The 15,491-nt window shown below is 44.1% G+C and overlaps 1 protein-coding gene across 1 annotated transcript; it reads right to left on the reverse strand.

Annotated features, from left to right (window-relative positions):
- Positions 1 to 313: 313 nt before the first annotated feature.
- LOC144132540 (uncharacterized) lies at positions 314 to 8,575 on the reverse strand. Its single transcript, XM_077665025.1, has 4 exons — positions 8,518 to 8,575; positions 7,646 to 7,659; positions 2,037 to 2,140; positions 314 to 575 (listed from the first exon to the last, which is right to left on the reverse strand). The coding sequence occupies exons 2-4, from the start codon at positions 7,657 to 7,659 to the stop codon at positions 388 to 390; spliced, it is 306 nt and encodes a 101-aa protein (XP_077521151.1). The 5' UTR covers positions 8,518 to 8,575; the 3' UTR covers positions 314 to 387.
- Between the last annotated feature and the right edge of the window lie 6,916 nt (positions 8,576 to 15,491).

Below are 15,491 nucleotides of genomic sequence, written 5' to 3' on the forward strand. Positions count from 1 at the left end.
TGCTATTCTGAACACACTACTTACATCGGGCATAAACACATTTAGCGACTGCGGCAAGCAGAATCTTTATGCTGTCATGCCTATATTTGGGCCGGTCCTGGAATACAGTTATTTCTGGCCACTTCCGTGCATTGCGAGATAGAATACAATTTATTCACAATACTGTCCACAAAATGTTCCATTTTCTCCGAAGGAAAGAATGCATTACTGGCACTCATAGTATCTTAAAAAGGTTCCTCACATGAAAAGCCACGACCCTTTGCTTTATGCCTACGAATACAGAAAATTAACACAAAGCCTTAAAATAGGGTGCGAAATTTTATTTTTGTCTCTGTTTTGTAGTACATGTACAATACTCTTCTCTGTGTGCCAGCCTTTCAAATTCCATCACAAACCGCCGGTGTTCTTGGCAATCTTCTTATCACCGAAGCAAACGCAGATATAGCCACCGAGGTCGTAGCTTGGTTGTTTCTCCTTGCTGTCACCCACGTACACGCAGTGGCATCCCTTCGGGCGATCCATCGTCCTAATTGGACTGTGGGTGACCCTCACGTCGTCCCTCTTTCCTAGCGTCACTGCATGGAGGGTAAACGGCCATTCATGTACTAAGCCTGTAGATTCCACTGCGGCATCACACTGGTTACAACGCGTCAGTTTTAGTTTCTCTTACTTGATTTCAATAATAATACACGGAATTAGAACATATTCTTTTAGGAAAAATGACATAATAATGCAATCAAGGCTTTCTCTGATTACCATATTTTTTGCGATTAAAATGGCCACTTGTTGCGCGTGCGCAGATAAGAAGCGAAAGGTATGGAACATATACTTTGTTTCTCATAGCGTGCAAAGACGGACCCACTATGCCACTTCTAAATTAAATAGCGGGGGTGATTCTTTGCGTACTTCGCCTGCTCAGGTTTTATAAGTTTTGCCACCAACGCAACAGTAACACATTTGCGGCGCAAATCGTAGAAACCCTGCGAATGGTATTCATTACGAAGTCCTCCTCAGAATCATTGTGTATATTATTTAGGTTATATTAGGTTAAGCAGATTTGCGTTCATGACATTATCTTACGGCATTTTCGTAAAGTCCAAGGAGTGTCACATACTTCTATTGATGCTTCAGCGCTTTTAAAGATTGAAAAAAAAGGTGATGAGTAATGATATCACGGAGCACAATGACTGATCATCAGTATATCAACACTGAGACCCTGCGCATTTTAGGATTCGAGCCTATATCTGATACGTCAAGCATCGTGATCAGCCTTGATTGGCTGTGTCCTTGATTTCATTGTAGGCGCATTCAGCATACTAGTCTGTAAAAACGAATATTAGATGACTAGCGTTAGCGGGGGTTAACACATTAAAATTCTGTTTCTCATAGCACGTAAATTGTGGTTTCAGCAGCTATAATATTTATAAAGTAGGTTTGGTCATAGAAGGTTATACATTAATATAAGAATGGGAGAGTTGAAAAAATGCAGGCGTGAGCTTATGCCTAGGCGGATGTGAGATTTCCCGACATCCGCCGATGGGAGCGATCTGACAGCTGAAATATTATGACGCAGTATGATAACGTCCTTGTTCCAACGAACATATGCGTTCTCAAACGGCATTGGGGAGATCCAGGGCGAGTTCCTCAGAGTATAACCCCTACGTTACTATCTGGCTAATGGGCACACACTGCTCTGAATATGTAACTAAATAATAGCGCAATTAAAACTAACGTAGTGGCACTTTGTAATCGCGAATTCTTTTTGATAGATTCGATCGGGTGCTGTGGAAATTTTTCTTATATACGCTAATTCTTTAGCCGTGACTTTTTTGTCGTCACCTGTAATGTCTTTTCTAAAATGAAGCAAGCCTGCAAAATTAAACTTTACTGCCTTCTCGACAAGGCTGCTGAACTATAATTCATGCCATTTTCAGCACAGCGCGCAAGCATCTAAGGCTTCTCTCGTGAGATACGTTTGTATTTGTACTTATAAGACCCACTGTCGGTTTTAGGACAGAAAAAGGGCAGCCGCTCACCAAAGACGGCGACTGCTCCACAGCACAGAAGAAAAGCGACGGCGATGCCGCCGATGACGTAATAGTTCCTCTTAGTCCTTGGCTGCTCATTGAGCGGTGCTTCCCTACGATGAGTAATGAGAGGAGAGAAAAATATCAGATACACGAGTTATTCCAATACACTTTATTTGCGAGGCGTTACCTTTCGATTTCTATCGCAATCCAGTTTCTTTAGGCACAGTGCGCTTGCATACTGAGTGACGTATTATCATAATTTTTGTAAAACTTGCATCGCCCTTGTGCTTCTGGAATTCAAAGCTTCCTACTGATTTCATCTTTATTTTTTTTATTCTGATCAATGCCAAGGTTATTTAACAATGTTAAAAGTCAATTTTGAATCATTAAAAAGAGAGTAAAATTGGTGTGGAAGGCTTCTAATCCCGCAAAATCCTCGATGCCCAAGCTGAAAGAGGGTGAAAATTCTATTTAGAGGTTTGTGCTTTGGCGCGCATACTAATGTTGACGGCTTGTGAATGCAGTAGAACCTTGCAATAACGAAATTCAAAGGATCGGCCATTTTTTCAACATAGCAAATGCTTCCCTGCAGCAGTAGGTGAGCTCGGTTGCGAATTTTGTATTTCACCGCGAGTACAGTCGTGGATAAAATTTTGTCGGAGGCGGGAGTTGGCGAAAAATAATTTTTTTCTGCGCGATTAGCATTTGCGTTGCAGCACTTCTCTTGCTTGGAATGTCTTGTAAAAAATGTGTACGCTATACAGAAGGGATTTACAATAGTCGCTTTCGGGTTAGTGAAACTTGTTTTACGCTTCAGTTTTCCGCCGTTTGGAGCTTGAGTACCATTAAATATTAAGACACATATGGCAAAACATTCTCTGGGCTACAATTTAGGTTTGTTGAATCCTTTTTAACAAAAATATTACATTGTGAGAACGAGATAAATAATGTGTAACCTCTCGAGGAGACTCGAAAAGGAGTAAGTATTCAGTCATTATATTCTTTGTTTGATTATAAAGCGCATCGTTATAGCGAGGTTCGCCTGTATGTTTGCAAATAATACGAGTAGTTGGGCAGATAAAAATATTATGCTATATCGCTTGTTTTCCACGAATGGACTATAAGCTCCATCTCGTGTAGTCAATAAATGCTAAGAGCCCTTCTGAAAGTGCGACCTGGAATACTTTTTCATATGTGGTGTTTTGGTACGATACGAGAAGGAAACATCTGCATTCGCATCAAAAGAAAAAACGCGTCTATAAGGTGGTGCAAGTGGTTAGCACGCAGATCTTAGAGAGATCAGAAAGGGGTAGCTTGATGGAGATGTGCGTCCAATTCCCGTAAAGCACTGCTGCGCTTAAGGCCGTAGTAGTTTATGAGACAACTCTAGAGCTTCGACTAAGCCGCTTCACCTTTGAGCGTGAGGTCCCTCTGTGTTCAAACCGGTTTGCGGGTGACCTGTGCCAGGTGGCCTCCCTTCGTGAAAGCTGGGCTGCCTAGGTCATGTTACCTTGTTACGTAAACAGTATCTGCGTACCGGATGGTCAGCAAACTGCTACATCGTAGAAGATGCCAGTTCAAATAACGATTGGTCGCGAGAGGTTTCTAGGAAAGAGACACCAGGGTCTCACAAGCCCCACCGGTGGCAGCACCTGCCGCTGCAGGACAGTGATGCATCGCCTAACCGCTGCACCTCTGAGGCAGGAATGATATAAGAGTAGTGAATGACCAATTTCGCATATACGGGCAATAACTAATTAACGCTAGCGCATCATATATTTCAGGGGCAGCTTAAGTCTCTTTTCGCCGTTCTTAGTCTGAATCCTGCTTGGCCTTTATAACGATGCCTCGAAAGTCAACCGAAGCGCTAGCAAAACTAATTCGTAATTGGCCTAAACGCGTTATATCGGCCGCCGTCTTTTTATTTTTGTGCAAGCAGAAGTGCAATAACAAACAAACGCAATGTGGTGAAAAGCCGACCGATCTTCCGCCAACCTCAGGAAAGGCGGAATAAGGTAGGTGCAAATTGCGAGACGAGAGTTGCGAAGTTAGTAATTGCAAGCGAATTTATTCCTAAGATGTGTACGGAAGCAGATGAAGTGCGTCGAGATTTCTGCAACAAATAGCTCAAAATGCGCACGTGGTCGCTAAGTTTACGTATCTGGACTCCGAAATACAGAACATTAAAACAGCTTATTTCTGATTTGGGCCGTTTGTGTCTTGGCTATTTTATCAGGCCCAAAGATCAAACTTCATGCGGAAATATGAGTACGGTGCCGAGCTTTCCTCAACCAGGACTGCTTTCCTTTAAATCATCAAAAAGCAGTGTTATAACATGTTTCGTCTTCATCAATCAACCTCTCCGTCTTGATAATTGTACTTTACTTTTCACTAAATCGCTAATGTGTCTGCCAGGAAAAAAGTTCCTGTTAACTGTAGTATACTGTAGCAGTCCTGTACTATAATACTGTACTGTAATAGCAACTGTTGTATACTAAAAACCAGCCCTATTTCTGTGCCTAAAGGGTAAAGCTGGGAAGCTCGCTTTGGGATTACGAGTCATAAGAAATATTCAGTTTTCAAGACACGATGTGAGCTCAGAAAATGTGGTAAGGAGGCCATATTCACAAACAAATAGCACAGAAGTCTGAAGTCAAGTCAACGTGAAAATTAAAGAAAACCTGCTAATTTATAAAACAAGACTACAATTTTGCTTCGCGAAGTGAGCCCTATACAATAAGCGCAAATCGAACAACGTCAGCGTTAGACATCAGACGTCAGCGTTAGAGTCCAAATCAACCATCATTACACCTAAGCGGAGGAAGCAGCCGTAATGCTAGTCATTGTTTTCAGACGCCGACTAGCATCACATACAGAATCACGAACTCGAAAGTAGAATGTCGCACCAAACGCAAGGGGACCTCATTTCCGTACGTAGTAAGCATCCTCAGATCAAACTCCACCATCTCATCCAAGGGCAGTACTGACATGAAACCCTGGCCAAGAGTCATTTCCTGGCAACCACTGTCCACAAGCTGTGGGCTGGGGAAGCGCCACCCGGGTAGCAGGAACAGATATTGACCAGAGTTAATCACCAGAGCAGGAAAGGAGGATTTCTCCTGTGGGAGCGACAAACGATTTCACACAACTTTGAATAACCAACTCAGCTCTCCACGCAAAATGCTTCACACATTCTATCCAACATATCCCCTAATTTCAATGACTTCCCTTCCATATTCTATGCGTTCTGTATAGCATACCACCTGTGTGGGCAACTTACTCTAGCAGTGCGTCTATTCCCAACCTCGCTCCCGTCCAATGGGAAGCTATTGTGTTGAGCCTGGGCATGGATGACTACAGTAGGCTGAGGGACCTGTGAAGGCTGATGGTAGCCGCGAGAGGAACCCTCGACTGAAGACCACTCTCAGGCGGGATGAATTTCTGTTTATTCGACATAATAAATATTTCCATTGTTGCGTTTTGCTTATTCTTCAGAGGAGATTATAAATAAAATTCTAAAAGGATGTGCCAAGAAGTACAGAAGGCAAAAGCAACACGAATGTTACAAGAGCAACAATTTCTTCGGTCAAATGAGAGCGAGCCGCCCATGAATAGCAGGTAATCAAACTCAGTGAAAGGCAGAAGACGCAGTGAAAGGCAGAAGACGGCAGTGGCTTTCATATGACCTATATGCTAACTTCGTCGGCGCCTGAAAGGACGGCGTTAAAGGAAGCGGGTAGCTAAATACATCCATCAATAGTTATTTCCTCAACGGGATGGGTAGTGCTAGCGTTAATAACGTTGCTCAGAGGAATAGGTTGGTAAACCGCCCTGCCTTGCACATCTGCCGGCCAAGCCGTTTTTGTGTTTCATCCTTTCTCACCTCCCTCTCTATTAATGTGTCATGGGGAACGGATGAGGTGTAGAATTCGCTTGATAATAAAAATGCATTTGGACAAGGAAGGCCTGCGTAGATACCGTATTGGGGGTAGAAATGTGAAGCCGGGAAGGATAAAAGCCAGAGGGACCCTGCCAGCCCACGTGTGTCCAAAGCCAGCAAAAAACTTAATTTTCAGCTTAAGGCGACGGCGTAACCGGGAGGTGCTCCTAAGGAGACATAAGAAATTCTGCAACTATTCGACTCAGATTGCATCAACAGAAGACTGTCAGCTGCGTCCACGGAGCCAGGTTGCAAAAGAAACACCTTCAGTCACTCAGGTTACCCTGCCAGCCTACGTGTGTCCAAAACCAGCAAAAACCGTACCTTTCGGCTTAAGGCGAAGGCGGAAATGGGAGGTGCTCCTAAGGAGACGTAAGAAATTCTGCAACTATTCAACTCAGATTGCATCAACAGAAGACTGTCTGCTGCCTCCACAGAGCCAGGTTGCAAAAGAAACACCTTCAGTCAATCAGGTTACCCTGCCAGCCTACGTGTGTCCAAAACCAGCAAAAACCGTACCTTTCGGCTTAAGGCGAAGGCGGAAATGGGAGGTGCTCCTAAGGAGACGTAAGAAATTCTGCAACTATTCAACTCAGATTGCATCAACAGAAGACTGTCTGCTGCCTCCACAGAGCCAGGTTGCAAAAGAAACACCTTCAGTCACTCAGGTAACCGTGCCAGCCCACGTGTGTCAAAAGCCAGCAAAAACCGTACCTTTCGGCTTAAGGCGACGGCAGAAGTGGGAGGTGCTCATAAAGAGACGTAAGAAGTACTGCAACTATTCGACTCAGATTGCATCAACAGAAGACTACCAGCTGCGTCCACAGAGCCAGGTTGCAAAAGGAACACCTTCAGTCAATCAGGTTACCCTGCCAGCCTACGTGTGTCCAAAACCAGCAAAAACCGTACCTTTCGGCTTAAGGCGAAGGCGGAAATGGGAGGTGCTCCTAAGGAGACGTAAGAAATTCTGCAACAATTCAACTCAGATTGCATCAACAGAAGACTGTCTGCTGCCTCCACAGAGCCAGGTTGCAAAAGAAACACATTCAGTCAATCAGGTGAAAGGGTGTTGCGGCCCATAGATCAATGAAAATTCGACGCACCTAAGCGCCGATGAGGTAAGTATATCCGTCCTGTAAAAGCCACTACGGAATCCAAGAACAAGCTTGAGCTCACCGACGTGACACATAGGTGCGTGCTAACATCAGACCACAGAAAACTTTATATAGCTTACAAACGCTCGCTGTCATGTAATTTTTCCAACTGCAAAGGCGATGAAGCTCTAACTTTAGTTTTGACGCGTCTCCTTGGAATTCAGCTTTTGTGGAAGGAGCAGAAAAGCAATGTCAAAGGAGCTCTTGCTGAAGAGAAGATTTCAGCGATCGGCGTTATTATCCGTCTATTTGCTGCGAAGCGATAGCACCACGGCTGGTTCAATGACCAGTGAGCCTCGACCTCTTCTTGCTCTTAGTCACAGCATTGTAAGGGCGATAATATTCATCTTCTTTCAATTACGTTTTGCACAGCTTAGTTGGCATACTTAAGCCTGTTATGCACAGTGGTTTGCTATGAGAGTTATAGCGAAATCTATTTGATTTATCACAGGAACGTGGCCACAGCCTCTAAGAACATAAATTGAAAAAATATTGATGACAGGCAATTGTGCCATACTTACTCTTCTTCAGCCATCTGCAAAAGAAAACAATTAGTCGCACTACTCTGATATAAAAACAGATTGTGTCACAAGTAATATGTTCACGCAAGAAAATAAAAGGACATATCTCAAAGCATTTAGCAATAAGAGAAATTTAACTATTCAAAAATGAACTTATTTATTGCAGTTAACTAATAGTAGGTTTATAGCAGTAATACCAGATGCTCCACATAATTTAAACCCGAACGCCATCACCCGCCGCGATGGTTCAGTTGTTAAGGCGCTTCTCAACTGAGCAGCAGAAGCCTCGCTCAAGCCCGCTGCGGAGGCAGTGTTTCGATGCAGGCGGAACACAAAAGGAGCCCTTGTGCTGTGCGATGTCAGTGCACGTTATATAATCCCAGGTGGTCGAAATTATTCCGGAGCCCTGAACTACGGCACCTCTTTCTTCATTTCTTCTTTCACTCCCTCCTTTATCCCTTCCCTTACGGCGCAGTTCAGGTGTCCAACGATATATGAGACAGATACTGCGCCATTTCCTTTCCTCAAAACCAACACCAATGTCATGCGTTCACTGGCAATTTGTTTAGGAAAGTGTAAAAACTCCGATTGTTTTTTTTTTCGACAGTGTGCCTGCTGGCATAAGCTTTCTGCATGTATAGGTACACAATCGACTCGCCAAGAAAGTCCAGTAACATCCGGTGGTGCGGCCCAAAAATCCATTTTGCCACATCTGCATGGTGTACAGCCTGGGGGCAGCCTGAACCGGAGCAGGCGTGTCTGGCGCATAGCACGCAAATATTGATTTACGCAGGTGAAAGAGAATTGGCGCAGCGTAGAAAAGTACCGGTAAAACAAAACAAAAGCAAGGTATGCATACATTTCCCGCTTACCTTAGCTGCAATGTCAACTGCAATGGACGTGCAGTGTTCTCGAACTTCGACTTCCTCGGTTATGTTCTTTCATACAAATCAAGTATCCTGGCTGGCCACAACCTGTTCATCCAACAACATGTTCTTAAACTCAGGTTACTATACTAATGCATTTCTCTTTTTCCATCTTTCGCAACCTCATAAAAAATACTTTAGGAAAGGGAAAGAATTATCTTCGTCTTCATCTTGGCATAAAATCAGTCGATAGTCGCAAAGTGCTGAGGAATGACGAAAGAAATTGTGTTTTTCTTCTTCTTACTGCCGAGTAAAATTAGTATTGACTCAAACATGAGCACTTAATTTTTAGGAGAGTCCGCATACCTCTCTGGATATTGCGGCTTTTTGCGAGATGTATTGCCTCATAGACCCAATGAAGAGTGTAACGATTTAAACCAAGGTCTTGCTGTGATTCGCGGGAGTTCATGTCTTTCTACACGTGTATCTGATGAACAATATGAATTCTGCTCTCCACAGTTCGACCTATTAACGTCAAAGTTGTCGGCAAAGGAGAAGTATTGTAGCAGCTTTTGCCGTGTTTACGGCTAGAGAGCCTTCGCGATCACCGAACCATACCGTGCGAGCAGGCAATGTCTCGCGCTATTTCTGCCATTATCCCCATGGACATGCCGTGGGAAACAGGCAGAACGAAACACGTTGAAACACTTGTCAAGATAATTCCCGAAGCTACTGCTTTGCACAGAATCCTGGGAATGAGCGGCACGAACACGCGGCAGTTGCGATAAAGCCAGCAGCAGCTACATGGCACATCAGCTGCTGCGCGTTGCGGGATGAGTATGCATGAAGTCGAGGCGTACTTCAATCTCTGAAATCTGCCCGTAATAGGAGGACAGTGCCAGGATAATAGAGCGGGTTTAACAGGCAGTGGACGCTGCCGGGACGCTGGCGGCAAACGCGCCGCTGGAGAAGACGCTGATATTCGCGTCACAGATTTCTTGTGCTATCAAGCAACCGCTGGATGAATGCCAAAACAGAAACACAGCCATCGCACATTATGCCAGCAGCGGCATTCAAAACAAATTCATTTTCGCAAACACTCAAGATGGACAAGCTAGCGCCTATCATTTGCGTTACCACAAGTGTAAGCCCAGCCTGGTTAGTTTTACAACCCTTGCTCACTGCTTTCATCAGCTCGCTGCTTTGTCCAAGCCATCCGTTGACCTTGTTCTCTGTTGAAAGAGTAACGGGTGTCCATTAAATACCTCTTTGTGCCGCACTTTCGGTTACATGCTGCGCGTATATGGTTGAGAAGAAACCCACGAATTCAGTTTTTGGATTAATTCCCAAACTACGTGTGATTAAGGATCCGGGGTTAAGTTTTTAAAAGAGTGCGAATTGGTCGCAGTTTTGTAGTGTATATATTTAGCTCAACTAAGTTCCTGTGTACTCTGGCTAAACTTGAAATTCCAAGAAAGAATTTCTGGTAGTGCTGATGGGAGATCCAGGAGCGTGTGGATCGGTTGCAAACTTGATGATATACAGACGGCTTGACGTTGTTTCCGTCGCATCTCAGCTCTGTTCATTAAAACTTTATGAAGCAAAGGAGCTAATAGATCAACCTCACCTTCAACTTTGAGCCAGAGGAATACCCCCATGCAAGCTATTTTATTTCACAATTGCCGAAATGGCGCGGTAGAACACTATCCAATCAGATATAGATGAACTTGAAACTATATAAAGAACCTTTCAAGAAGTGAATCTTATCCAGTAGAAAAAAACTTTATATAAGTCAGCAATAAAATTCCAATCAGGAAGGTTGTCAGGGAGAGAGACACTATCTCGTCATTGGTATGGTTAATGGTATAGTCAAAATCAAGAGTAGAGAGATGGGCTTAGGCTCGGCATGCAATGCGAAGACAAGATTACCGCTGGCCCTTAAGGGTAACGGAGTGGAATCCAAGAGAACAAAAGCGGACCAGGGGCGACTGAAGGCTAGGTGGTCGGATGAGATTAAGAAGTTTGCATGCATTTGGTGGGCGCACCTGGCAGAGGAAAGGGTGAATTGGAGAGGCATGGGAGAGGCCTTTGTCCTGCAGTGCGTAAAGTCAGCCTGGTGATGATGATGATGGTTATTCGGATTTGATGTTTCTCTAGTTTGAATACATAGGTCACTGAGAGTCGCACACCACTGCTTCCGCAACGGTGCAGCACTTCAGAACTGCACCCCCGTCCTGAGATGCGCGCGGCAACTGGTGGAGCTTGTCCGACCCAAGTTGCTTTTCCCGAGCAACCTCTCGCGAACAATCCTTCAAATAACAGCCACCTGCTACGGCGGATAGTTTACTGACATTCTTGTTAACAAGTTGTAGTGACGCCACAAGGTCCCGTGACCTAGGTGCCCCACCTAGGTTGCTTTTACGGCAGTTGCCCATCTGCGCCACACCGCGCATCCGTATTTTTCGCTCACAGCGCTGACGCCGGTGTTTCTGTTTAAAGGGGCTTTTAAATCTAACGCGTTAAAATGTCCACAAGTTATAATCCTCAACGGAGCAAAAAACCCCGCAAACTGAAAGATGCTACTTGCAACAGCCCTCAGTCTTCTTCAGTATTGAAGGGCTCTCACAGTAGCTAATTTTTCGTGTATAATTTGTAATGCAGAAAAGACAATATAAAGCATTGTGATAGCTTCTGTGGGGCTATACGGCCCTTTTAAAGCCATTTAAATTAGGCACACTCTCTTCTAGTCATCTGCGTGCGTGCTGGTGCGCCGAAACTGTGCATAACCGCGGTGATTCACGCGTGTTACCGCCGGTGATCTCTGAGGCGACGATTTGGTAAGGGCAGCGAAAGGAGGGCGCTGAAAGATTCCGGAGGGATACTTTCTGGCGGGGTGGTTTTAGCTTCGGCGGAGAGCATGAGACGTCGACATGTACAAGGACAGACAAGCGGCACCGTGCGAAGATGACAGACGAGTGAGGTGGCATCCCTGAGGACGGATTAGCAGTAGGGAATTTGTTTGGCTGCTACGCCAGCAGCCAGGTTTTAAGTACTGTTTAGAGCCCTTACTCGGGCCGCTATGTATGGTTCTCGTCTCAGTGTGTTGTTGTTCTGCCGTGGTCACGAATTTGCGCCAGTTTTGTCGTAGACATATCATTGCGCACTCGACCTTCACGACTGCATGGTCTTCTTCGCTGCTACGTACTATATTGAACCCCTTAAGATGCGTTTCTTCGTCGGAATAAACGCGCATCTTTTATGCTGACTGTATTTGTGTCACTCGTAGAGCGAGACAAGGGCTCGCGGAGCCAGTTCATTGGAAGGCGACGTCTTCAGGTCGGGCACCGCTTTCTGTACGCATGCTAATGGCAAGTCCTTTATTATCTTGCAAACCGCACGTACTTTCACTTTTTTTTCATAGATAAAAGACTTCAGCACATTACACACCAAATATTGATTTACAGCATTGTAGAGGTCTGTAAAAGATGGCGAGGCGAAATGACTTTGCGGAAATAATTTAGGCCACGTAAAAGCCTTTTCTATTCAGAGAGAATTTATCAAACTCGCGTTGTTTATAACAGCATGACTTTCCGGGATAAATGCGCCCGTGAAGCATTAAATGCATTTAACAGAGCGCTGTGCAACAGTGCAACATATGTTGCACACCTGAGGCAGAAGTGGCTGCACACCACTTGAAAGACGTTTGGAGACAAGTTCACAAATACAAATCTCTAACTATGCGGCCTTCTTGACAAACGTGTAGAAGGGCTTGCACTGCCTGAAAACATTCAGGTCGTGGATTGCTGAGACCGGAGTGGGGTCAGTTCAGGGGGGCTCACAAAAAACGTTGGGCTTTTTGTAGGATTAAATTTGCAAAACGGCACCCAACAATTCTTAGGCGTTCACGAAAATCACGAGGAGGATATGAAATAAACGTACCTCTATGAGCACATGGTCAGTATCTGCCGGATACCATCTCCAACGGGCATTCGTTTGGTCTTGAAGTCCATCTCGGCAACACATCATGCATCTGGCTATTTCCAATCATGGTGCGCAATATCACGCAGCAGCACTGTCAAATACCGGAACAAGGGCGAGGAAGCCATTCTGAAATATCTCTTTCCTATATACGCCTGAAGATGCAACAAATAACCGTAAGTCGGAAACAAACGAATGTTCACTACCTTTATATTAACGTCAGCATAATATATAGCCAAGTCTTCAAAAAGAAAGTAAGCACACAAATATGTATCGCATGGAAAAAACTGACCTTCTATGAAAACATCACTAGTCTACTGTTCTGTAACTCGACTGCTACCGTTCTGTATCGCATGAGTTTTTAATAAGTATTCGTGATAACAATATAACAGTGTTCAGAAGCAGAAGAAATAACCTTCTTTGTCGCGGCGTAGCTCCTACTGACATATGTGGAAGTAAAACTCAGAAAAATCTCTTAAATGAAGCGGCCCAACCACTCTTTTTCACAATAAATTGTCATTCCTTTGTTAAATGGCTATATAAACGCTTCATAGGCAACATCGCATTTAATATAGCCTCCTACTTTCTTGCGAAAGAATAAAACTGGCTGCATGTTGTATTGATTAGATGAAGCTGTGCAACGGAATCAAACAACATTAATTTGTGAATTTGGCTCACTCTTCACATATGTCAGGTAAATCTGCTCAGTAAACGTGGTTCTACACGATTTTTTATTTGTCACCCGGGAAAGGCAGATTTATTCGACAGGAGAATTAGCGAATTAGGAATAGGCTTCATGTGAGGAGGACCGGCGCAAGAAAGAAAGATAAATGATGAACTGCAGAATTATTATATTTCAATTCACAACATAAATTAACCACGCATGGATCAGCCTTTATTAAGCACTGTATTGGATATGCAAGAAGTGAATATCTTTTGAAAACTGCGCTATCGGGCGCTACGAGACGACTACCGAGTGCAGTAGTTTTATTCAACTTGCTAAATTAACTGGCCGCTATCTTAGCCTTATTAAGTGAAGTGTATGCTCGCTACAACCAGGAATAAATATTAGACACTTAAGATGGGAGTACACAGTAAAATTTCAAACACACCGTTATTGCGGATTTTGCGCTGCAAACAGCGCAAACACCAAACTGAATTGTAGCGTGCCGTGCTGTAGCGTCCCTCAAGTGGTCGTAAGCAAACCTTCCCTTCCAGTGACAGGAAGGCAAAGGCCACAAGCGCTGGTTTGAAGAAGGTTTCACCCGCAAATTTTGACAAACAACGACACAATTTGAATAAGACGTGAAAACTAGGAAAAATCCGGGGAACTGCTTCGCTGTATGTCGCTCCTATCACAAACGTACTTCGCATATAATCATACTTTCTTGCTTAAAAATGAGAAATCATTTCCAGCGCCTTTCTTCAAACATTTTTCAAAAAATCTAACAATCACTGCATCCGCGTGCATGTCCGATATTTAAACAAACATCAACTTTACAGGCTCTTGTGGTGGGCCTTTGTAGCCAAAATTTACCGGGAATATATGCTCAATTTCCACAACTTTATTATTGTTACAAATTTTAGGTGTGTTCCCGATTTTCTACTCTAAGCCAGCCCCGTATGAAAGATGATGTTTCTGTTCAACCAAATGATCAGACAGGCTTTAGTAAAGGATATTCCACAATAGTTCACGTTCATACTATAAATCAAGTGATATAGAAATGCGCCAAATAAAGCCACCCCCTATACATAGCCTTCATTGACCACGAGACACCATTTGACTTCAGTGGAAATCTGAGCGGTCATAAAGGCATAGCGGAAACAAGGGGTAGAAGAGCCTTATGTCGAAATACTAGAAGATATATATATAGGAACTGCACAGCTGCCATAATCCTTCATAAGGTCAGTCAATAAAATTCCAATAAGGAAGGACGTCAGGCGAGGCGACACGATCTCGCCAATGCCTGTTTACAGGAGGTATTACGAGGCGTGACTTGAGAAGAGTTGAGGGTAAGGGCTATTGGAGAATACCTAAATTATCGGCGATTCGCTGACGACAATGCCTTGGTGAGTTATTCTGTAGATTAACTTCAAAACATGATCAACGCATTAGACATTGTAGAATGGTGGGTCTAAACATTAACATGCAGAAAACCAAAATAATATTCAACAGTCTAGCAAGGAAACAACAGTTCAGAAATGGCAGCGAGGCGTTGGAGGTGTTAAAATAATACGTCTACTTAGTGCAGGTAATGATAGCTGATACGGATCATGAGAGGGAAATAACTAGAAGGATAAGAATGAGGTGGAGCGCATATAGCTGGTTAGCGATATCCCTCAAGAGAAAAGTGTACAACAGCTGCATCTTACCGACCGGCAATCATCTACGGGGCAGAAACGTGGAGTCTAACGAAAAGGGTTCAGCTTAATGTAAGGACAATGCAGCGAGCCATGGAAAGAAGAATGATAGGCGCAACGTTAAGAGACTGGAAGCGGGCAGTGTGGGTGAGGGAACAAACACGGGTTAATGACATCCTAGTCGAAATCAAGAGAAAGAAATGGGCTTGGGCAGGGCATGTATTGCGATGGCAAAATAACCCCTGGTCCTTAGTGGTACTAGAGCGGATTCCAAGAGAAGCCAAGCGTAGCAGTGCGTTGCAGGAGGTTAGGTGGGCGGATGAGATAAGGAAGTTTGCAAGCATAGGGCCGGCGCACCATGCAAAGGACAGGGCTTATTGGTGAGACATGGAAGAGGCCTTTGCCATGCAGTGAGCGTAGTCTGGCTGATGATGATGATGTTTTGTTGTAGCTGGCTCTGCCTCTGGGAGCATTTTGCCCGCTCCAGATATTTGCATTGTGCCCCAGGATATGATAGGATAAGAGGTTTTTAGGTTTTATGCCTCAGACAGTTTTTTTACACAAGACAACTGCTTCAGTTAGACTTATGTGCCACGATCACAGAAAGTTTTTCTTAACGTGCTGACTATGACATTCCAAGC

This window comes from Amblyomma americanum, chromosome 5, assembly GCF_052857255.1.
Source record: "Amblyomma americanum isolate KBUSLIRL-KWMA chromosome 5, ASM5285725v1, whole genome shotgun sequence".
In the NCBI taxonomy this organism is placed as follows: domain Eukaryota; kingdom Metazoa; phylum Arthropoda; class Arachnida; order Ixodida; family Ixodidae; genus Amblyomma; species Amblyomma americanum.

Coding starts and splice junctions, on each gene's coding strand:
- LOC144132540 (XM_077665025.1), bottom strand. Junction 576..2,036: donor TGGAGCAGTCGCCGTCTTTG/GTGAGCGGCTGC, acceptor CCCTCCATGCAG/TGACGCTAGGAAAGAGGGAC.